General features: G+C 37.9%; 1 protein-coding gene across 1 annotated transcript in view; it reads left to right on the forward strand.

Annotated features, from left to right (window-relative positions):
- Positions 1 to 25492, forward strand: part of PRDM5 (PR/SET domain 5) — a 209083-nt gene that overhangs the window by 61529 nt on the left and 122062 nt on the right. Inside the window, exon 3 of the mRNA XM_039217772.1 lies at positions 8662 to 8784. Within this exon, the coding sequence (XP_039073703.1) occupies positions 8662 to 8784 (123 nt within the window). The remainder of the gene's footprint in view (positions 1 to 8661; positions 8785 to 25492) is intronic.

Raw genomic sequence — 25492 nt, forward strand, 5'->3', positions numbered from 1 at the left:
TTTTCCAATGATTTCATGTCTGATTATTAGAATTTTGCTACTCAAATATGCTTATTATTATTTGGCACATTTCATATACCCTTTTTAAAAACGTTTATTTTGAGAGAGAGGGGCAGAGAGAGAGGGAGAGAATCTCAAGCAGCTCCATACTGTTAGCACAGAGCCCAATGTGAGGCTCAAACCCACAAACCATGAGATCATAACCTGAGCCAAAATCAGGAGTTGGTTGCTTAACTGCCTGAGCCACACAGGTATCCTAGTATACCCTTTTAATATGCCATAGGGGATGTTCTTCAGAAGCCCACTTCAAGACTTTAAGTCTGTGTAAGTTTCAAATCTATATTAAACAACTGGGCAACACTATAGTCTCATGAAGCTAACTAGATTTCAAGTTTTGTGAATTATTTCTGCTGGACCTGATGGATGCTACCAAACTGTCAGGAGACATATTGACTTTATTAATATGGTTTTCTAACTTGTTAGTGAAGTAACACTTTACTTACAGGGAAATCAAAAAGTAAACAAACCACTAAGTAATCAAAATAGATGCACACTCTAAGCCTTGCATTTCCTTTGAAGGAAACCCCTAAAGCAATAATATAATAAGTTAATGGCTGAATTTCCTTTACTTTTTATGCAATAAAAAATTGTCTGTCCAAAAATGTCACTGATATTTGAGTACCTGAACATGTTTGTAAAACTATAGAAAGAGATGACATCTACATGGTGAAGGTTGTCTTGGAAATTTTCTTTGGAAAAGAGGATACACTTTTGACTGTGTCTTTCAGTTTATGTCAGTTATTCCTTCTTTTAAAAAAGTAGCCCAATTTTCTTTTTTTTTTTTCAAATAGTTTATTGTCAAATTAGTTTCCACTTAACGCCAGGTGCTCATCCCCACAAGTGTCCTCCTCCATGCCCATCTCCCCCCTCCCCCCCACATCCATCAGTCCTCAGTTTTTGTCAGCATTCAAGAGTCTCTCATGGTTTGCCTCTCTCCCTTTCCCCCACCATTTCCCCCCTTCTTCTCCCCCTTGTTCCTCAGTTAAGTTCCTCCTAATCCTCTTATACGTGCAAATATATGATATTTGTCCTTCTCTGCCTGACTTATTTCACTCAGCATAACACCCTCAAGGAGTAGCCCAATTTTCAAAATACTTTGAAAGGCAAGGCAAGACTCAATAAAGGAGTCCTTTTAAAAGTTGTGTATTAAGTCTCTCATTACCTCTCATAAAATGTTTTTGAACTTTAAAAGGAAATACAGGCCATGACAGTTTTTAAAAAGACACAGTAGCTGAGCTTTTAGTTCATAAAATATTTATTGACACCAAATAAAAGGTTTCCTATCTCTGAGTGGTCACATGCCTATGCATAGATAGATAGGATTTACTTAGCTACATAAACTTGACCAAGGTCTTCAGTTAAACTCACCTTTGTGTCTGACTGTATAACAAGAACTTGCTTTATACAGGTTACTTCATTATAAAGGCAGTCTCAGCTAGCAGCCTCAGCTAAGTGTAAGATGTGGAGCCAAAAAAGCCTTTTTGATTTTAAGTTGCATCAATAGACATAATGCCCAGAGCCTGGGTCATCTAGTCCTTTGTAGCCACTGTCATCTGTCCTCTGTTAAGAGAATATAGACAGATGGGTATGCATCTGTAGAGGACAACCAGTATAGCAAAAGAACCTAAATCACATCAGACAAGGAAAGAGTTATTTGCCTTGTAGAAGAGAAAACAAAGAGACGGAGGGACTCTTGCCTTCAGGAACTTGAAGGCCTGTGTGTGTGAGAGAAAGTAAAACTACAGAAGAGGACAGAGCTGGAGTTGATGGCAGTTGGTCATAGAGCAACGTGTTTCAATTTGGTAGAAAGGAGAGTGTCAGTTCCATGGAAATGGCATCTGGATTTGCTACCACCTTATAATGGCACTTGCTCTTACTCCACGTGTTCAAGCAGAGGCTCTTTCAATATGTGTTTGATCTGAATCGAGACATTTAACATATCCTTCATGTTCATGGTAGCATTGTAGAACAATGACACCTATGTTTTCAGCTGTGCCACTGAAAGCGTTGTTTGTCTTTAAGGTGTCTGTTAGCCACTGTGAGCCTTGGTTTCTTCAGTTTACTAATACTTGGTGATTGCAGGTATCCACTGGTATAAAGTACTGTCCTGCATCTTATTCCATTCTGTGCTTTCACGGTTTCTCTGAGGTCCTGGGCAGAGATTGTCATTCTCATTTTGAAGGTCAGGAGACTGTGGCTCTGCTCCGTGAGTGGGAATGATTCACCCTAAGTGGTACAGTCAGAGCTTGGGTAACACTTCGTGTTTTGATTCCTCGTTCAGCATTTTTCCCACTTTGGAATACTTTCCCAAGGTTCCTTTCAGCTTGACATATTTAGGGCACTAATTATTTATAATGGAAAACAGACTTAACTTTTCACATCAATCCTTTTAAGTTATTTAACTTCCTGGGCACTATATCTTGAATGCTGTTCAGTTAAAGAGACAGGGATCTGTAAAAGTCTGTGTTTTCTCTCTGCTTTCCCATCTGAAGATGGGAATCTACGGATTGGGATTATTTGATGATATGGAGGAGATACAAGCACCTATACTACAATGGTGTGTGTGTGTGTCTGTGTGTGTGTGTGTAAGCACAAAGAAGCAAGAAATTTAAACAATCTTTTGGAAAATCAACAGGAAAAAACCCACACTTTTTGCTTAGAAACTATAAATCACATTTCCTAGTGACGATCCTTGCTGATTTCTGAAAGTGTATCTCTTTGGTTTAAATCTGACCACTTTGTGCTGTCAGAATTGATTACTTGAGCATACTGGTTTTTCTATGCTTCTAAAGATGTCCTGAGGTCTGGTTAGTAGACACTGAAGGCAGGGCACCTCGCCTAACTTCAGTTTAAAACAGTCACAGAAAAAAATTGCATGTCATTTAAATAACGAAAATATGATGACATTGTATACTCCAAAGATATCCATACCTTAAATCTTAGTGCTTAAAACGACCTTCTTTGAAAAACCTTGTTGAAAGACAGGAAGGGAAATGTATTTTCTTTACTAAATAAATCCTACAACATACTGTAACTTCTTGTTAAGGACATTACTGCTGTATTTTTTGGAACTGACTGTACTTCACTGCCATTAACTTTTACCATATGTTAAATAAGATTCTATTGGTTACATTTTGCCATGTTCTGGAGACAAATCTGGCTGATTAGCTTTGCCCTGATGGCCTGTTATGTACTGAGTGAAAAATTCCTCAGGCATTCAGAATAGTTGAAGGAGAAAAATAGAGTAAGTAACATCATAGATTTTTCCCCTGTAAAAATTAACTATCCAAATAATAAATAAGCTCCACTACCCAATTTAACACAGAAAATACTTCAATTTAAGAAAAGAGAATTTGTATTGGTTACTTACTGCCAATTTTTTCTTTTACTTACAAGTTAATGTTTTCTCCCATTGAGCTGAATCCTTTCTGTAATTTCCTCTGGTCTTTACTGGGTGGGAAGACATCAACTGTGACTTCTAAAGGGATAGATCCAAAGTAGCACATTCTCTGGATCACTTCAAAAGTGATGTCAGTAGCATTTAACAGAGGCTAGAACCTGCCAAACTCCTACACAGTGATGATCTTCATTTACTATAGTGGCAAAGTCATAGAGATAAAAACAACTGTATTGAAGTGTGAATGTTTTCATTTTTACACAAGGGTTTCTTTCTCCTATCCGCTTTAGCTAACTTTTTTTGTGTAACTGGCTTGGGAAGTCTGTGCAAGTAAAACAGAGTTTGGGATTAAGGTAGTTTTTACTGCAAGATGAGAACATTTACTTCATTACAGGCCTCCAGGCATGCGAAGACTGTCCTCAGTAGGACAGTAACCAATACACTTCATTTTCATGAAAATTCGAATAAAAGATGATGGTATTTGGAAGACTAGTTTTGACAGGAAAAAATACACTTTGGCTGCAAAGGTTAGTTAGATGCTGAAACATGATACTTAAGAGGAATATCTTCTTTATTTGCTGGACTTTAAAAATGTTCAATTTATTACCTCAAGGTTCAGTATCAAATTAAAAATAGATAAATGGAGACTTTAATAGTAGCCATCTGTCTGGAGAATTTTTATTTGGTTTCTCTGGAGAGAAGAAAGATGGCTTAGATTATATTTCAATGTCTCTTTTAGATATTTCATGAGGAGAATGCTGTGGTCAGGGTAGCAAGATAAAAGTCACGGGAGCAGATAATCTAACAGCTTTCGTGAAGTGTTGGAGATGGGTAGAGGGGAATGAGGAAGTGACCAGGCACTTGAAAGTTGGGGAAAACAGGTAGCCTGCAAAGATTGCATATGAATGTAAAAGTCATTTGGGTAAAGGTATCTACAATAAAGTAAATAGACAGTGGGTCTGTTAATGAACAAAAAAATGATTTTGACCATGAATATGTAAGCAATCATTGTACATCACTGCCTATGATAGTGTTGTTATGAGAATATAAGCAATAGTGAATCAATATGTAAGTTTGAATGTATTGAAAGTATCCTATTTCATCAGAATCTTAATATAAAATTAAATTGTGCTTTTCTCTTAAGCCAGAATGTAGTGTGAGAAGGTTATGGACAACCAGAGAGTGCATATATCTAATGGACTGGAAATGAGTCTGTAACACTGAATAATTGGACCTAGTTGGAGCCAGAGGGCCTGGGAAAAAGCTGAAATATATGAAGAACAAACAATGCTCCAGTAAAATGTGCTTACTATAATAAGTCACAGAGAAATCTTTGTTATGTTTCATATCTTTGAAGAAAGAATTCCAAATGTCAACCACATCTCATATATATTTTACTTAATACTGGGCGACAGGGGCGCCTGGGTGGCTTAGTCGGTTAAGCGTCCGACTTTCGCTTAGGTCATGATCTCGCGGTTCGTGGGTTCGAGCCCCACGTCGGGCTCTATGCTGACTGCCAGCTCAGAGCCTGGCGCCTGTTTCAGTCTGTGACTCTCTCTCTCTCTGACCCTCCCCTGCTCACGCTGTCTCCCTCTCTCTCTCCTAGAAATAAATAAAAACATTAAAAAAAATTTAAAAAAAAATACTAGGCGACAAATGTATGACTTAGAAGGACCATTGACTAGTTTCTGTTAAGAAGTGCTATCCTTTCAAACTGAGATATGTCACAGACAGAGCCATTGGTATTTCCCTAAATAAACTTAGCTGGATTGTGTGGATTTCAACAGTGGTTGTGTTACCAGTGGGAGAGTCTGTATTGTGTGAATGGAGGTCTCAGTCCTTGGATTCCCAACAAGAAGATTTACATGGGGACCCAGGCTCCTAGGGATCGGTGCCCCAATAAAGACAGCCAGAGGAAAAGTAGCAAGCACAAAGCAGTTTATTATAGGGAAAATACACTCTCAAATCAAGGTGGGGGAGCAGGCAGGTTCCCCTGAGGTAGAAGGGCCCCTAGGTTGTTTCCTGATTGGGTATTATTTGGTCTCTCTGGGCTGGGAGGTGCTGTGAGATATAGTGGGGTGGTCTTTAATGGAGGCTGCTCCCTCTCATTTAGGGGACTCCCCCCACAGGTTGGGAGGGGGAGTTTGACCCTACAAGGTTTGTATGTGAACCCATAAAGCAGCCTTTCTCCCTGGGGGTGGAGAGGCTGTTCCCGCAATGCAAAGGCATTATAATGAGTTTAGGGGTTGCCCAGGGGCAGAGGTGAAGAGAACTCATCCTCTGGTGGCTCTTAATCTGCCCGCCCCAAGGTCTTGGAAGCCACAAGGTCAGGCTGTTGTGCCCCTGGGCTTTTAATGTGTTGCCTATTTATCACCATTCTTGTCTCCAGCTCAGACCTGTACCATTCTCCTTCTTGGATTTGGGACTCAGCCTTCTGATGTTCCTTCCACCACTGGTCCTGTCTAGCTTCTACCTAATAGTTTTAGGTTTTAAATTTCAGTTCTGAGAAAACTTTTCTTTCAAGTATCTAATGGCATTGTCACTTGTTCTGTTTACTTTAGCTGTTTGTCAATATAGATAGTTTTGCTACTGTAACTAGGGAGGAATCTGGCAAGAAGACTTTATACCCAAGTATCTAAAATTATTCATTTACCCTGTTTAAAGAAAGGTGAGTTGATGTCCTCTTTGAGGAGAGGTGTGGAAGGTCTTTTATATCTATCCTAGCAGTGTTTCTGGACATTTCTGATGTTACCCAGTGGGCAGTGAGGGTTCTGAGATGAGGGTAAGCAGGAACGTAGTACAATTTTCAAGTGCTTCCCAAAGGAGATCTTCTCACTGTGAGTTTATTTAATGGGGAGTTACAAATTCCCATAGCTTCACACCTAAACATGTGAGGTATAAATAGTAGGAGTTTATACTTTTAACCTCTTCTTTTAGCAATTATAATATCGGAAATGAAATTCCTCCTTCGCAGTGAGGTCTGGCATTTCATTAGCAAGATTTTTAAATGATTATTGAGAATCCTTGGGCATTTAAGAAAACAGGAATTGTTTGAGAAGCATGGCAATGAATGTATATGATAGTAGAAACAGCCAAACTATTTTTTTCTGGACAATATTTGCTAAAATCTTGAAATACCAGTTTTTGCAGTGCATGTAGCAGATGTTTCTATATACTAGTTTTTTGGGGTAACGACCTCTATAGGTGGCTACCTGGTCCATATGTTAATGTATGGTTGGACCTGTGCAGTCTGTCTAATCTCAGTGCACACCATTTTCTCAGTTGCACCTTCTGTTCTATTCCTGTGGCCTTTTTGCTGTTCTTTGAACAAATCTGTCTTTTACTTAGGGCCTTTCTATTTGCCTTTTATTTGCTGTTCCTTCTGTCTGGGAGCACTCTTTCTCTAATTCTCCACTGGCTGGTGCCTTCCTTTTTATCCTTTTTTTTTTTAAGTTTATTTATTTTGAGAGAGAAAGTGAGAGAGAGCAAATGGGCGTATGCATATATGCACAAGGTGGGGAAGGGCAGAGAGAGAGAGAGGGAGAAAGAGAGAATCCTAAGCGGGGTCTATGCTGTCAGTACAAAACCCGATGCAGTGCAGGGCTCAAATTGTGAGCTCATGACCTAAGCCAAAATCAAGGGGCAGATGCTTAACCGACTGAGCCACCCAGGTGCTCCTGGTGCCTTCCCTCTTTAGAGCTCTTTTCAAATCACCTCATCAGAGAGGTGCCTGACCATGTCATCTGAGATTGTTCACCTCCCCTCACTCTGCTTCCTGCTATTCTTCTTTAGTTGTGTTCACAGCCCTTATCTTCAACTGAAGTTATATTCTATACATGTTTGTTCTGAAGTGTTGCGAAGCCAGGCTTTATCTATCTTGTTCACTAAAAGATTCCTAGCACCTTAAGTTGCACCTGGCACATGGTAGGAACTCAATAAATTAGGTTGAGTGAATTCATGATTGTCCAAGTGTAACATGAAAATACATACGTTATTAGCCTGGTTGTGCTTTATTTTATTAAATAAGATTTTGGAAATGTAAGATTTATTTATTACTCCCTCTAAGTCTACAAAAGTGAATTTGTATTCTTATATTTGTGTTACTTGGTGTTAGAGATTTGAAGTGCTAACCACTCATTCTTTCTTTCTTCCTCCCCTGGATTCCAATTGAATATAAACACACAGTGAGTTGGATGGAGATTTATATATGTATTATTACACTGAGCAGTGCCTGATAATCTACAATGTGGGTAGGAGCTTTACTTAAAGCAACTTGGGTTCAGGAATGCCCGATGGACAACCCACTCCTTTTGGCAGTTTCCTTCCTCCCTCCAACTGAATGTTGAGTGGTTCTGACTAGGAGGGCTTATGGCAAAACACAAAGCAGAGGGCCCACTGTCCTCAGCAAGCCATGAGGAGGCTGTAAAAAGACAAAATGGTGGCACCTGGAGGGCTCAGTTGGTTAAGTGTCCAATTCTTGATTTTGACTTGGCCCATGATCCCAGGGTCATGGGTTGAAGACTCATGTTGGGCTCTGCACTTAGTGTGGAGCCTGCTTAAGATTCTCTCTATTTCTCCCTCTGGCCTTCTCTCCCACTTGTGCACTCTCTTTCTCTCTAAAATAATTAAAAAAAAAAAAAAAAAAAAAAAGACAAAATGGAACTTGTTTTATTCATCTACTAGTTAAAAATGTGAAAATGTGGCTCAATGGATATCAGATTCTACTGGTTACATTATTAAGTCCTCCTCATATGGAAATGATTCAGTAAACAGGTGGAGACAGAAATTGAAAGGATTGCTCCAACTCCACCCCCTCAACTGGGAACCAAGCAGTATCACCCTCTAAAGTGGAAAAAAGGGGGACAGGTTGCAATTATGGTTATCCCCTGAGTAATTGCAGTTGCAACACATATATTGAAATATATCTACAAACAAATAATTTTAACCAGAAAAGAGCTATCAACACAGGATGTTTCTAAGAGTTGCTCGCAATTGTGAGTCATCTAGACATCTGCCAGATAAAATGGTAGGCTCTGCTTGTATGTATGTTTAAGGGGAAGAATAGATGTTAATCCAGCATCTATTCAACACCTGTCAATAAGAAAGGTATATACTTACGAAATAATATCATATTCTACCCTTGATATGTTTAGTATGACTAATGCTGACTTCGAGTACAAACTCAGGAGCTTTTTATGTTTCAGGTTCGTGGGAGTAAGGGAGAAGTTCTATACATTTTGGATGCTACCAATCCACGACACTCCAACTGGCTTCGCTTTGTTCATGAGGCACCATCTCAGGACCAGAAGAACTTGGCTGCCATTCAAGTGAGCTTATTTTCTTCTTATTTGTACTATGTATACCCTGTGAGGGGAACGAACTAATTTATAACTGCACACCCTATTTTAAATTTATTTCCCAATGACTTGCTTCAAATAACAGTAACTAACTCATAAAGCAGAGAAATCTCATCTAGTCAGTATATGCAGGAAAGGGCAAATCTAGTTGTAAATTGACACCAGATCATTCACTTTATGAGAATTCTTTGGGAATGAATTACACGGTCCGATATTGTCCTTGGCAGATCTTGATTTCAAGTACTTTTAATTCATTCAGTGGATATTGATAGTTTCTTTATTTTGTTGGCTTATTTGGCTCATAGTATGATACTCTATGTTATTGTTTGGGAAAGGCTTCATGGACAAAATTTACTTGGGTTTATTCCCATGACTAGACTTTGAGCTTCTTGAGGATAGTGTATTACTCAGAATTTTCCAGAGAAACAGAACCAGTAGGATCTATATATCTATATCTATGTGTGTGTATATACATATGTGTGTGTGTATGTATATGCATATATATGTATATATGACATATATATGTATATATAATACATCCATATATATGTATATATATTATACATCCACATATATATTATATATGTGGATATACATGTATGTATATATTGTATATGTATCCACATATATAATATATATATAAACATATATATATATATTATATATAAAGAGACAGAGAGACAGTAGGGTTAGAGACACACACACACACACACACACACTCACACACACACAGAGACACAGAGAGATTTATTATAAGGTTTTGGCTCATGCAATTACGGAAGCTGGCAAATCCAAAATCTGCAGAGCTCAAAAGCCCACTTTGAATCTAGAGGCCATGGCTGCAATAGAACAAGGAAGAACAGATGTCCTAACTTGAATTTGAGAACTGTCAGGCTACTGTAGAATCAGGAAGAACAAGTGTCCCACTTCACATGCTGTTAGGCTGGAAGAGCAAATATTCCAGTGTGAAGGTCAGAAAGCAGGAGAATTATCTTATTTGAGGGAGGGTCACCTTGTTGTTCAATTCAGGCCTTCAACTGATTGGATCAGGCTCACCCATCTGTAGAGGGCAATTTGCTTTACTCAAGCCCGTTTATTTAAATGCTAATTTCATGCCAAAACACTCACAGAAACACTCTGAATTATGTTTGAAGAACTATTTGGGAATCCTGTGGCCCAGTTAACGTAAAATTAAACATGCCAAGTGGGAACCATATTTTATTGAATTCTGTGTCCCTGTATCCTAGTACAGTGCTGCATGTACCATTAAGCTCTGATGCAAACTATGAGTTTAACTTAGGTGATTCCTCAATAGAAATTCAGCCAAGAAGAGAAAAAAGTTAAGGCAATAAGTTCTTAGAGGCCTTCTCTAATTAAAACTCATTGATCAGATGATTAACAGAACAAAGAAACATTACATTCTATTGGGGAATTGACTCATTGCATGGGAAAACCTAGATCCTGGATCCTAAACTACAGGAGAAGAAGAAGCAAAACTATGGTTGGCAGAAGTAAGTTAAGGGAAAAGAATAGGTAAATTAATATTTCTTTAAGTATTTATCATGTGTACGGTTCTAGAAGCATCATATACATCATGTATTTAGTCATAAAAACTGAAAGTTTAATAATTTTCTCTGGGTTATCTGATTTCACTCAATTTTAAGTGTAATACCAATAGTCACAAGAGGGAAAATACACAGAATTACGTTTTAAAGTAACCAGAAAAGATAGTCATCTAGAATATTCCATGTCCTGGTAGTATTAGCTAACCAAATCTTTTCAGTACAAATAAATATTAGTTATAATCCAATGTAATTACTATCTTTTTTTGTATGTATTTTCTTTTTTTGTATGGATCAATGACAGATACTTCTTACCAACAGGCTAGGATGGGATGAAAAACAAGATTCTCCGGCAGTTAGAGATATTCAAGCCACTTTTTAGATTATTCATGACATACATTGATCCAACCACAGATTTAAACTGATCTCTTTGAACATGTAGACATTAAGTATTTTCAAGTATTTTATATTTGTTTCTTGCGGTTTCTGGAGGCAGACACCTCATAGCATCTCTGATTACCTCACAATTTTCATTTCCAAACTCAGTTTAGGGTTTCCTTGTAAATGTTACCAATATCAAAAAGCTTATAGACCCTTGAAATTTACTTTAGGCAAAATTGGCTTTTTGCTTTCTTTATTATTATTATATTTTAGATAATGATATTCTATTATTTATTTATTTATTTATTTATCTATCTATTTATTTATTTATTTATTTAAAGTTTATTTTGAGAGAGAGTGGGAGAGGGGCAGAGAGAGAGGAGGAGAGAGAATCCCAAGCCCTGAGGATGTTATTCTATTTAAACTAGATTCTTTCCTCCTTATGCTTAAATAATGATTTTAACCTTTGCTCAGACACCTTTTGTTTAGTTTCTTCCTACCGGCTGTTACTTCTGTAGCATCAGTAGCACTCCATTTGCCTAAACTTCCAAGGTTGTGCTCAGTTTTGAGTTTTGTTTGACTCCCTTAGATAATCCTTGTTTAAGAATTCCCTAACCTCCGGGGCGCCTGGGTGGCTTAGTCGGTTAAGCGTCCGACTTTCGCTTAGGTCATGATCTCGCGGTTTGTGGGTTCGAGCCCCGCGTCGGGCTCTATGCTGACAGCTCAGAGCCTGGAGCCTGTTTCAGATTCTGTGTCTCCCTCTCTCTCTGACCCTCCCCTGCTCACGCTTTCTCTCTGTCTCTTCTAGAAATAAATAAAACATTAAAAAAAAAAAAAAAAAAAGAGTTCCCTAACCTCCATTTTGCTTGTCATGATCCTTTTAGGTAATGGAGTAATAGGTCAGTGTTTGCTCTCTATGCCCTATTTATTTATTTTAGTATATAGTGGCCACCTGCCTGTCTTTCTTAGTAATCGTGATTGTTTGGATTTACAGTTTTCGTGTTCATTCCGTGCATTCATTACAGAACTTTTCTTCCTCTATGTCAGCTGTCTTTCTTTCCTTAAAAGGCATTAGGAATATACAAAATATGATTGTTGCCACTTTGATATTCCAAGAAATTATTATTTGATTGAAGAGGAGGTGAAGTGGGGGTGGGAAGAGAATAGGATTCATAAACTAACTAGAGGCTCTGTGAAGTTTCATACTCAAATTTAATTAGAATCTATCCAGAGGCCACTGTGAGTGTCTTTGGGTGCACAAGTGATGACAGTGCCTTTAATTCCTTTAAATGTTGTTTTGGCCTTTACTTAGAGGGGGGTGAGTGCACTGTTAACATGTTTCTTGCCATGGACCACAGTGTGGATCTTTGTTAGCTCCCTTGACAGAACCTCTTTTTTACTTGAACGGTAGCCGGAGTAGCAGATTGTTCAGGGTTCAAAATCACATCTGAGCTAGGGGCAGAGGACATAATGGTTGGGTCACAAGGCTGACAGTGATGTCAGCCTTCTGATTCGTTGGGATCATCTCCTGAGGGTTGCATTCCAGAAACATTGAGTTGGTAGGAGGAGATCATAATGTTTCCTGCATAACATTATGAATCACTTACATTCCAAATTGTATCTGAAATTTGGGGTATTCAGGAAATTTTTTATTTGAGCTGTGTGTCCCAGGAGCAGAGTAAATGAGAAACATTTGTGGCTATGTGGCTTGCTTGATGGAAAACGTCAATACTTGGTCCAATTTTTTTGGACTAGGGATTAAGAATTTGAGGTCTGTTTTGGCAGCAGATTGAAACTCCTTTTTGGAGACTTAGTTTACTTGTAGTTTTGCAATTTATTTGATTTTGGAAAATTTGCTTTGGAAATGATTTAAATATATGAATTATTGAAGGATCTCGTAAGCAAAAAATTCTTCCCACATGCACACATTTTAGAATAATTAGTTGAACTGTATGTCCGGACTTCTGAAAAATATTTCCAACCGAACCAGACAATTCAAAGTGTGAAAGATATGGCTTAAAATGAACCAAAACAATTCTTAGGCTCCGTAAAAAAATGGGTGATTCCTATTAAATATTAATATTATTACACCAAAGGAACAAAGTGTAGTATTTGAAAAAATATTTGGCCTACTGATGTGTTTTGCAGGCTTTAAAAGTTTTCTGATCTTATCATAGAAAGATGCACTTATTTAAGTACAGAATTATGCATTTAAAGTTGAGACTTTGAATTCTTGGGACATTCAGAGAGAGTGCTACATCTCTTGTTCTTAAAGACATATTTCCAGGCATTGCTTCCCTGGGACTTTTTGCAATATATTATCAACATAAATGGAAAGGTGTCTTGGTGTTATAAGAAAAAGGAGCATATGGAAAAACATTTGGGTTTCGGTACACCTCATAAGGGATGTCACATTGTGGGGATGGTCTAAATAAGTTGAGAAAGCACTAGGTATTGAGCCAAACTTGTGACATCAACACAGGTTGGTCCTAATTCTGAGATCAGTTTAGTTTTTCCATTAACCAGGAGAGATATTGTATTACATGGTCTTTTCTGTCCTTCTGCCTTGTGTGAGGATGGACAGATACTCTTATCCTGGAGTCTTCTGGTGACACATGTTATTTCAGAATGGCAGAGCTGGGGGATCAAATGTGGATTTCCTAAGAGAGAAGCAACTAGAAGATTTTTAAGCATGGATAAGACTTTATCCATTGTCATCCAGACACTGGCATTCACAGGCTTATTGACTAGTGTTGATGTGGCATTCATATAGCAGTGGTACCAGCTTAGTAACCAAGCAACTAAAAAAAATATCAAAAAGAATTTTCATTTCTACCCCTTAAACCTCTGTGCTCTAAAACCTTAGAGCTGAGATAATTTATAAAGGAATAAATTCAGATTTCAAAACCTTCCATGTTTCTGAACTTGCTATTTAGATATTTTGAAACTGCTGAACATTTGCAAAATTGTTTATTTATTTATATTTCAAGTTCTTATTTAAATTCTAGTAAAATTTATGGTAAAATTGGTTTCAGGTATAGAATTCAGTGATTCATCACTTATATATCCCAGTGCTTTTCACAACCAGTGCCTTCCCCAGTACCCATCACCCATTCAGCCCATCCCCCTACCCAACACCCTTTCAGCAACCCTGTTTGTTTTTATAGTTAAGAGTCTCTTATGATTTGCTTCCTTCTTTTTCCCCCTCCCCAATGTTCAGTTTTAAAATATAGATATTTTAAAGTTATTTACATCATATATTCCTTGATCTTTTTTAGGTTCTCAAGCTATCCTGAATTCAATGCACTTTCTTTTCATTTATATAAAGGTCATGCTTAGCCAATATCTGTCCTTGCCTTTTTTCCCCTTTGGTTCCTTCCTCCTCAACTGCTAGCCAGTGTGTTAAAAGTGTGTTACAGCTAACATTTAGGTCTCTTGATATTAATAATGGTAAAATTTTAGGATCAGAGCATGGCGGGTTGGGTGTAAGGGAAGTTTTGAGTAGGAGGGACTTCCTGTGCTTCTGAAACGAGAAACCAAACATGCAGGTAGTTTCTTCTCCTACCTCCATTGAAGACCAGTCCTGCTTGCCAGTGTCCATATCTCATGCAGCAGCAAAACAGACTGTGCTGGCACCTTTGACTGTGAGGATTCTGTGAGTCACTTCTATTAGAGCATGACTTTGGAATAATTTTTCAGAATCATTTTCATTTAGCTTGTCTTATCTATCTGCTTGTGATTGCATTAGGTATCTATTGCTGTGTAACAAATTTGCCTCAAATTTTAATAGTTTAAAACAACAAACATTCATTATTTCATATATTTTCTGAGAATCGGGAATTTAGGAGCAACTTGGGTGGTTCTGGAGTTCTAGCTCATGGACTGTCATGAAATTGCAATCACACATTAGCTGGGGCAGTTTGAAGTCTCCAAAGACTTGATTAGGGGTGGGGATTCTACTTCCAAGGTCACTTGTGTGACTTCTTTACTATGTGAACATTCCCTGGGACTCCTTATGACATGACAGCTTGCTTCTCTGAGAGTGATGCGAGAGCGAGAGAGAGAGAGAGAAATAGAGAGAGCGGCAATCTTTTATAACCTAATTTTGGAAATGACATACTGTATTATTATTGCTGTGGGATGCTGCTAGTCACACAGACACAGACCAATCCTGGTACAGTGGAGGGGGGCCTACACAAAGGTGCGAATTCTAGGAGGTGGGGCATTGTTAGGAGCTATCTTTAAGGCTGGCTCTGGCGGTGGTCAATGAGGAAAACTTGCTTCATAGAAAGACAGGAAAAGGTTAAAGTTAGTGGACAAAAGAAGTACTTGATATAGACTCAGAAGGAATGCAGAACCAAGCCCAGTTCGGATATTATTAAGAAAGGCAATTTAAATAGTAGATTCCTGGCTCTGACCCTTGCTGGGTGAGCAGTTTGCTGAATACATTCATTTACCTGATAGCTCTCAAGCATCTGCTGTGTGCCAGGGCCTGTCCTAAACACTGGAGATATTATAGTTAAAAAGATGATTTAGTTACTGACTCCATAGTGGTCAAATAATCATTGAATTCTTCCTTTTTGTGAATTAATGATAACAATACCTGCCTCATAGGATTTTGTGAAAATTAAATTAAACGAGGTAATGTATGCCAAACACTTGGCCCCTATGTGTGCCAATATAAGTTAGCAAGTATTTTCATGATCACAGCTCTGCCAGGTTTATAGTTTTTATAGTTTTGCTTCTATAGAACACAGAGCAAAATCTGCTTCATTTCTTCTAACATCTTCTTGAGGTAGCAAGTATAAATTCCAAGCATGTAGAAGACTTTTCTGTAAGTATTCACCACGTAAGGAACAACCTGCTTTGTGGAATGACTGAATCCTAGTGGGCCCACTCTCGACCATGCAGTGGCAGCCTGGCCCCCTGCTCCTGAGCAGCTCGGTTGCTGGATGGATGCGCAGGGAAGTGTGTGTCTGCTTAGGCTACTTGAGTCCTGCTTACTGGGACACTGTACTTGCTGTAGTTGTGTGGTTTGTCTTCCCTTTGGAAAGATAACTGGAACTTTATAAATGTGGGGAATGTCCTGTGGGGAAGGTGTCCTGTTGTTCTGTGCAGAGACCTTTCTTAGATAGAGCAGTTTGGCAACCTTTAGAGATAATTTTAAGGTCATTTTGATTGTGCTGAGCCACTTTTCAGCTTTTTTAAAAAAGCAGGTTTTGTGCAGGCCGATTGTTTCTTAGAGAACACATCTACATTCTGCCTGCTTTCAGGTGTCTTTCAGAATGGGTGTTAGTAGGCATTGTCTCTAGAAATCATTTAAAAGGCTCCTATGCTTTCTTAATTTGTAACCCAGCAAAGTCCACATCTGTGGCATTAACCAAAGGGAAGCTAGGGGGCCAAAGAATGCTTATTTCCTAATTGATTTGGGGCCTTTGTTAACAGGATTGGGACAGTGAAACTATGAAATAGAATTTAAAATAGGAATTCTGTGAAAGTATTCTTCTGGGAGGAAAAGTGCTGAGTCTTATATTTAAAATTTAAATTTATTATTATTAATTTAAAATCAAATTCTAATTAATTTAGAATTTTTAAAATTTAAAATAAAATTATTTAATTAAAAATTTTCCCCAATACTTCCAGAATAGAAATCCAAACTACCTAATATGTCTGTGGGCTCACTTGGAGAAATGATTTACTTATGCATGTGTTTCTGTCACCGGACTGAGATTCTCAAGAACAGTCTGTATCGGTTATGTTTGTTTTCCCACTGCCCAACTTGCCTGGATGCATCCAGTCGGGCCTCAGTGAGTGCTCAGTGACCTGGCCTCCTCTCCTCCCGTTTGCTTTTTTCCTGTTGTATACTTACTTCGTTGTGCCTTGCCAATTTGGAAGAAAGCTTATGTCTGTTTCCTTTGAAATAACAGAAAGCAAATGCTTCCACTTGAACTCTGGTCTGCTGTTTATGTGTATGTGACTGTTTGGTCTGGCAGGGTGTTACATTTTTACTCTGTGAGTGCTGAGTATGTATCATGTTTGTACACATTTCAGTCCACTGTGTGAGCATTTTATCTCTTAGATGACTGTGTGGCCAATAGCATCTTGTCAAGTCAGAGATTTTTTTTTAACAGATATTACTACAAATAATGTCTTAAGTTTAGATACTGTTGATTAACAACCCAGCAAGCAGTCCACTCTGGACTAACTCAGAAACCTAGGCTATAGAATAGGGAAATGGCAAAAATTCATGGGAAAGATGATATTTGCTCCAAACTCGTTCTTTCAAATTTTACTTAACAAATGTAATAATCAAAGATTAGTATTTGAAAATTAACCAAAACTACACTAAATACACTAGACTGTGCTTTATAATTACAAGGTTTAATAAGAGATATGGTAGAAACTAAAATGAAGAATATTTAAAATATTTTAGTTGCTAAAAAATATAATGCAAATAAGAGGGATTTGTGTTAGGTACAGTGAAGCAAATAACACGAATACCCCATTTATCAGAGGAGGAAATTGAAATAATATATATACGTTTAAGTGTTAAATCTAAAATATAGACAACGAAATTAAGTATATATACTACTCATTTTCAAGCAGGATTTTTTTTTTTTGGTATGAACTTTAAGAAGAAAATGGCTTTCTTCTTGTTTTTCAAAATTGGGGATGTATTTTATGATCAGTTTTAGATTATTTGTTAATTATTGGTATTAAAATAGTCAATAAACTGCAGAGTGAAATTAATTTAATGCATATAACATAAAACACTACAATTAGCCACATTTAGTTCTTTATGAAGGAAAGTTGGGTTTTCTAAGGAAATTTTTATTCAAAGACACATGTGCATGCACCATTCAGTGCATGTATAGATTCTCATAAAAGGTTCTACTACTACTTAGCAATACAAAATAAAATGTGAAGTTCTACATTATATCATTGGATTAATAAAATATTCAAAAGAAAGTATAAAATTTATTTTATAATTTATATATCTTTCAATTGATGTAACCTGCAATAAAATTATACTGTATCCAGGTAAGTATATTAAATTCTGAGAATTTGAGAAAACTGGTTCACAGAACCTTAGGAAAAATGTTTCTTAGAACCTATCTATTGACTTAATTGTGTCTTAGCCCTCTCTGGAAATCTCACATGATTCAAAAAAGACAGTTTGGGGAAAGGAAAAAGGAAGATTAGTTACTGAGTTGTAGGCAACTGTTTGTGCTGCTTTATTGCATCAAGAAGGTAGGTGCAGGGTTGAATGGGAGGGGAATTCTAAGATGTGAATTGTGACCTTCCCTTTTACTTAGAGTTGTTTAGTAAGAGTCTAGAGAGTAATTAAGTATATCATTATCATAGCTGACTTAGGTCAAAACTATACACACTTTTTATTGTACTTAATTAAATGCATAATCAGTGACTAGTGTGTCTATTATTTCTTAAATTGGGATTTAAACTACATTTTATTTAACTCATCTCACTGGGCAGAGATTAAAACAACATTTCCTATTCTTTTCTTGTGGTTAACTAAGGCCTTTGAGACATTGCTGTGCACACTTAATGGTGATTTACGTATCTGTCTGTTAGTCTTCTTTCCTTTTTCCTTTCCTTTCCTTTCCTTTCCTTTCCTTTCCTTTCCTTTCCTTTCCTTTCCTTTCCTTTCCTTTCCTTTCCTTTCCTTTCCTTTCCTTTCCTTTCCTTTCCTTTCCTCCTTCCTTCCTTCCTTCCTTCCTTCCTTCCTTCCTTCCTTCCTTCCTTCCTTCCTTTTATTCTCTACTTCCTTCCTTCATTCCTTCCTTATCTCTTTTGTTCTAGTAGTTTTCAGACAGGAAAAAAGGAACAAGAAGGGGCATGGTCATTCTTGCCAGGTGTTAACCTGACTATTCTTCCAGCAATAGCATGTAACCCCAGCTAGGGTTTTGAGAGTTATCCTTACAGGACTTAATTCCATATGCCCTTTTCTAGACTTTGGAATGTAGTATACTTGTAAGTAGCTTTTCTTCTCTTTTCTAATTTCTTATCTTATCAGATTTAAAATGCATATTATTGGGCATTTATATGCTTTTATTAAACTTCCATAAATATATTCTGCTTTGTTTCTTTATTTTTAAATTTTTGTTTATTTTGTGAGACAGAGGGAGCACACACATACCTGAGCGCATGAGCTGGGGAGGGGCAAAGAGAGGGAGACAGAGAATCCCAAGCAGGCTTCAGGCTGTCAGCACAGAGCCTGATGCAGGGCTTGATTCCATGAACCATGAGATCGTGACCTGAACTGAAGTCAAGAGTCAGATGCTTAACCAACTGAGCCACCTAGTGCTCCAATATTCTGCTTTATTTCAATTCATGGTAAGACCAATGTCATATTGTATAGAAGAGTGATATATAATAATCCCTTGAAATACTTTGCAACTTGTTATTCAATAAAACATCTGATTTTTAACTCTATTGACATCATCTAAAACCCAGAGGAAACCCTATCATAATTTTAGCCCTAGAAAGTCAATCACTAAAACTAACAACAACAACAACAACAACAAAACAAATAAAAACTGACTATTCATAGTTATGAAATGAGATTTCAAATTGTGCCAATTTGGGCCATTATAAAAATTTGTCACATTTTTGTATTAATTAGCATTATCTCACTTAATTTTAACAGCCCCCTTCCCCAGTAGTATTATCTCCATTTTGCAGATGAAAAATCTGAGCTTGAGTTTATAGAGGCTGGAAACAGTGGAGCAGAGCTTTCTATCCCAGTGTCCATATTCCCCCAGAGTCAGAGGGATCATGAGCACCATAGTCCATTTTTATCTAGAAGAAACAGAGGAATACATGTACATTTTAGAGCAATTCTGAATAGATGCTTCAAATACATTTTTTTGATCACATGCTGCATATGATATTTTCAGGACCTACTTATTTTATAAGTGAATCTTGGTACCTTTTGACTAACTTCACCCGTATTACCAGTAAATGCATTTTTAAGAAATGAATTGGGATGATATTTACAACTGACCTATTGTCAAAGCTAGTGAAATATGTAACTGTGAGACTTATGAGAGAAATCACAAATAGAGGTCATTGGGGATTGAGGACACTTTATTTGAGGGTTCAGTGGTTAAGAGAATATAACAAGCCTGTTTTAATGTTTGGAAATACGTGAAAATTAAAAGATATTCTAAGAAGATATATTCATCGCTTATTTTGGTGAATGTCAACAAAGGTAATATGAATAAAACTGCATAGCCATCAGCTCTGACAGCAAACCTACAACCCCACTGATTCTCTTCCCTTTCTCCCAGCATAGAGAAGCATCTCCTCCTCTTTCCTGACAACAAGCCCCCCACCTGTGTACCTCCTTCTGATGAACACTTTTGAGATACAGTATCCCTTCTCTTCACTTGATTATCACCCTCTCACACTGAACAGGGTTCTTGTCATTGATTTTAAACATTTAGACTTCTCTTTTCAAAATCATTCCTTCTTGTTTCTACATCTCCTTGCAGCAGGGATCCTCTCTCCTTCCTTGAATTGTCTACATGCTGAGTCTGTTTTTCTCACCTCCGGTGCAGACTTCAACCCACATTGACCTGGCTTCCACCTCCCTCAGCCTTCTGGTGGCTCTCTCTCAGGCCACCAGTGCCCTCTGTGTCACTAAAGCACTCCAGGCCTTTTGGACCTCCTTCTGCTAGATCTGCTCAGCAGCATTATGTGTTATTGACAAATACCTTCGTCTTGAAACACTCTCTTCCTTTGGCTTCTCTTAAACCGCCTCCTAGCCACTCATTTTCATTCCTTTTTTGCAGCTTGTACTCTTCTTTTTCCCCCAGCTATTAAATATTCGAGTTCCTTCCACTTGCAAAACACATGCATTTTCTCTTTTCCCTTTGCTAGATTCCTCTGTTTGTGTCCTGTAGATCTGAGTAAAGTCATCACACTGCCAGGAGGCCATCCTTGAACCCCAGATGAGATCAGCTCTCTCCATTATATACTCCAATAACACCATGTTCCTTGCTGTCCTTGTATTCATCAAGTTGTTTTCCATTTCTTTGGTGGTTAATCAATGGCTTACTCCTAGTCTATAGGCTAGGTGGTGGGTATGATGTCTGTTTTAATTAGCTATTGGCACTTGCTTAGTTTTTTTCTCAGATGAATTACTTATCTCTATCAGAAGTGTTTCTGTCTTTGTTAAAATGAAAAAAAAAAAACCCAGTAGAATTAAAAACTATTGATATTGAAAGTTTATTGCTCTGAAATTACTGTAGGTTTCAGTGTTACATTTTCATCTAGGTTAATATGTTTTGCTTGACTAGAAGTTATTTCAAATGTACTTTAGTTTTTTTTTTTATCAAATATTGTAGCAGTATAATAAACATCTTAAATTTCAAGTTTGATTGTATTAGTCAGGGTCCTCCAGAGAAGAAGCATCAATAGGACATGTATGTATATGTGTAGGTATGTGTGTATAAAGAGACTTTATATAAGAATTGGCTCAGATGATTATGGAGGTTGACAAGTCCCAAGATCTGCAAGGTGAGCCAGCAAACTGGAGACCAAGAGGAGCCGATGCTCTACTTCTAGCCTGATTTTGAAGGCCTAAGAACCTGGAGAACCAAGGGAATTGTTTAAGTCTGAAGGCCCTCAAGCTGGAGACATAGCCTGTGTTTCTGCTCAGGTTCAAAAGCAGGAGAAAGCTGTTGTCCCACTATAGAGGCAGCCAGGGAGGAGGAATTCTCTTTTACTCAGCAGAGGGTCACTCTATCCTTCTGTTCTGTCCTTTAATTGATTGGATGAGGCCCACCCAGTTTGTGGAGAGCAAGCTCCTATAGTCAGCCTATGAACTCACAAGTTAATCTTACCTAAAAACACTGTCATAGATATACCCAGAATAATGTTTAACCAATATCTGGACACCCTGTGGTCCAGTCAAGTTGATACATAAAATAGACTGTCATATTGATCAAATGAACAAAATTTCTTATATGTTTCTACTTTTCAGTCTTTTTGTTTTGTTTTGTTTTGTTTTGTTTCTGTCTCATTAGTCTGATGTGGTTGCCTTACAATTTTCCTCAAATGCTGCAATTCACAGGGCATGTTTCATCTGTACCTGAGTTTTCAGTCACTTCACATATTAAAGTGACTTTGTCAGTCTAATTTTCTACATCTTTTCTGTAATACCCAGTGTTACAGCTCTGTTTGTTTCTTTCCATAACCTAATCTACCCTTTGCTGTGCTGTCAGTTTGCTGATGTTGTGTTCCCTATTTTAAAAAGCCCACTTCCTCTCAATCTTATCTTGTCCAAAACTTATCCAGCTTACAGGGTTCAGAGTGAATTTCAAATGCTCTTGTGAAACTGCCTCTAAACATTCCATAGCTGCTGCTGTCTGTACTGTTGCCTTGGCCATTGTTGCTCCGTATTGTAATTTAACCAGTTTGTCTGTTGCCACCAAGAGCATGTAATGTCCTGCAGAGCAGGAAGCAGTATGGGTATTCTTGTGAGTGTGAATGTGCTGCAGTGCCGTGCACATCATATGCTACAGTAAATGAGTTCAATGGACATTCAGTCTCTCTCATGTGGTTTTGAATTGACTTTTAGTATGTTGAGTGGGGTGTGCTTGACCTGATTCTGGTTCTCTTTCCAAGATGCACATCTGCTTGTCTAATCTGTTCTCTTATTTCCACTTGGTTGAAACACTCTCAATTGTTGGCTAACTTTGTCGGGAATGGGAAATTGATTCCCCAACCCATTTTGTAGCAAATGCCACTTTCCTGAATTACTCTCTTGCCTTTACAGTCTTAGTAACTCAAAAGGAAATGACGATTGTTTTTCTCTTAGTTCAATTCAGTAAGTCCTTTGTGGATAGCCTTCAAAGAGTAAGGTGTTGAGTCAGGTATTGAGATTCACACATAGTTGAATATGACGTAGTGCCTGCTCTCAGGGAGCAAGTGATCTTTGGAGAAAGGAAGAGGCAAGGGGAAGGAGAGGACTGTTTAGCTAGCTAATTCTCATGCCATTTAGAATAAGGAATATTTTGGGAATGATTGTTTATATATAATTTGAGGATATAATCCCCTCCCCTATGGAGTATACAGCTCATTTGGGGAATGCAGCCAAATAAATACAGATCAGGATGGCAAATAAATACTTTGATGAGGACAGCACAGACAGTTAAGGAGGCATGTGTGGGCATATAATTTGGTGGAAATTCGTTTTTCTGATGTGATATGGACCAGTACTTGGTCAATTAATAGAAAAAGTTTGTGCTAGTATGTATCATAGAATTAATATTTCAACCATTTTATTTATTAAAATTTTTTTATTTTATTTTATTTTTAAATATTTTTTATTTATTTCTAGGAGAGAGAGAGAGAGAGACAGCGTGAGCAGGGGAGGGTCAGAGAGAGAGGGAGTCACAGACTGAAACAGGCTCCAGGCTCTGAGCTGGCAGTCAGCACAGAGCCCAACGCGGGGCTCGAACCCAAGAACCGCGAGATCATGACCTAAGCAAAAGTCGGAAGCTAAACCGACTAAGCCACCCAGGCGCCCCTATTAAAATTTTTTTAATGTAATAGAAAAAGTTTGTGTTAGTAGGGATCATAGAATTGATATTTCAACCATTTTATTTATTTAAACAATTTTAATGTTTGTTTATTTATTTTGAGAGACAGAAAGAGACAGAATGTGAGCAGGGGAAGGGCAGAGAGAGAATCTGAAGCAGGCTCCAGGCTCTGAGCTGTCACCACAGAGCCCGATGTGGAGCTCAAGCCCATAAACTGTGAGATCATGACCTGAGCCGAAGTTGGGTGCTTAATGGACTAAGCCACCCAGGAGCCCCAAACTATCATTTTTAAGAACATGTATGGGGCTTCACACCATTCTCCTTGATTTCAATATGTTTTCTTCTTACTCACCAAGAAAATAATTTTAAAAGTATTATTTTGCTTAAGTCATTGTATCGGTCAACTTTTGCCAAGAAGCCTGCTCTAACAACCTTAAAGTCTTAGTGGTTTATAGCAACAAGGATTTAGTTATTGTCCACACAAGTATGGGCTACTCTTCACTGCTCAGTTCCATGTGGCGCACTGTGGTGTCTAAAGGAACAGCCCTGACCAGAGACATGTGTTTTTCTGGCAGAAGGGAAAGAACAGTGGCCCAAACATGTGATGACTCTTAAAGCTTTCTCTTGGTCATGGCTTACTTCACTTCCTGTCTCATTTCATGGGTCAGTACAAGTCACTTCATCAAACCTGATACAGTATACACCTCCCACAGATGCCACTCTGAGCCACATCACAGGAGTACAGTCTCCCCTCCTCAGAGGGGAGTGAATAAATAGGAATGCAATGTTCTATTATAGTTATGTCTTATTTTATTTATTTCTTAATAAGTATTTTTATATTTTTAAATGTTTTTTTATTTTGAGAGGAAGAGAGAGAGTGTGTGTATGTGAGTGGAAGAGGAGCAAAGAAAGAGGAAGAGAGAGACTCCTAAGCAAGCTCCACGCTATTAGCGCAGAGCCTGATGTGGGGCTCAATCTCTTGAACCGTGAGATCGTGACCTGAGCCAAAATCAAGCATCAGATGCTTAACCAATAGAGCCACTCAGATGTCCCAGTTATGTCTCCTTTTAAAGATTTTTAACTTTATTGTTAGATCAGTATTAGTAGACATGCTTTGCAAATTTCACTGTGGAAGTGATTTTTTTTTTAAATATCTTTCAGCTTTGTATATTGAGCTCTGCAGAAATGATGTTGATATACAGGTTGAGACTGAATCAGGGTTTTTTTTAGAAGAATTAAGTAAGAAGATATTAAATATGGAATTCCTCCTATCTCATTACGTTTTCTTTTCTCCACCTTTATCATTTGTCTCCTACTGCTGTTGATAATTGAGTAGGAGTCCAAACTTTTTTTTCCTCCACATTGGTGTAGTTTCACTTTGTAACCTCAAGAACTTTGAAGACTATTTCCTATCGTGTTGATTAGTGATTAGTTGTCTTGGCTGGATAATCTGAATTTTCACTACTTACTACCTTTTCAATACAATGAATTGTGCCTTTGCCAATGTCACAACCATGATTTCTTCTTACATTGTCCACATGTGGACAACCATCTGCCAACAAGTAAACAGAAACCAAGTTAAGTCACAGACAGGCACAGCTGAAATCCTAAATCACCCATGACCTCTTCTAGAGTTGTATTTATTTGCACACAGTGAGGATCGTATTTCCTTGCAAAATAAGAGACACTTAGTTTTGCTGTTTTGAAGTAGCAACTCAAATGCAGGAGTTCATGAAATCTATCCTAGCGGGCCATGGTACCTGAGAAGGGATGGTGGGCAAACTGTCAGAGAAAGTTGAAGTTTGGGAGTAATGCTAGATGTGGGAAAGAGATAGAAAATTTGAAAAATAGATAGATGTAGACAGCCAGAAGTAAATGTTTTCTGGTACTGATAGAATTGTAAAGAATTAGACTGGAAGACATTGTGAGTCTCTTTGGTCCTAGCTATTGCCACAATACAGAAGTAGTTACATTGGTAAAATCTTATCAAGTGGTGGCTTACACTGTTCTGTGTAATTTTGGAGAAGCCTCCTTCCCCAACTGTACAAGGTTGGGTATTCCGGCTTTTCAATGACATCCTAATTCAGTGTTTCTCTTAATTCCATATCAACCTTTCTTTACATAGGGTGAAGTTGGAGAGGGGCAGCAATGATCACATCATCCTGG

Source organism: Hyaena hyaena, unplaced genomic scaffold, assembly GCF_003009895.1.
Source record: "Hyaena hyaena isolate Hyena2069 unplaced genomic scaffold, ASM300989v1 scaffold_716, whole genome shotgun sequence".
NCBI lineage: Eukaryota > Metazoa > Chordata > Mammalia > Carnivora > Hyaenidae > Hyaena > Hyaena hyaena.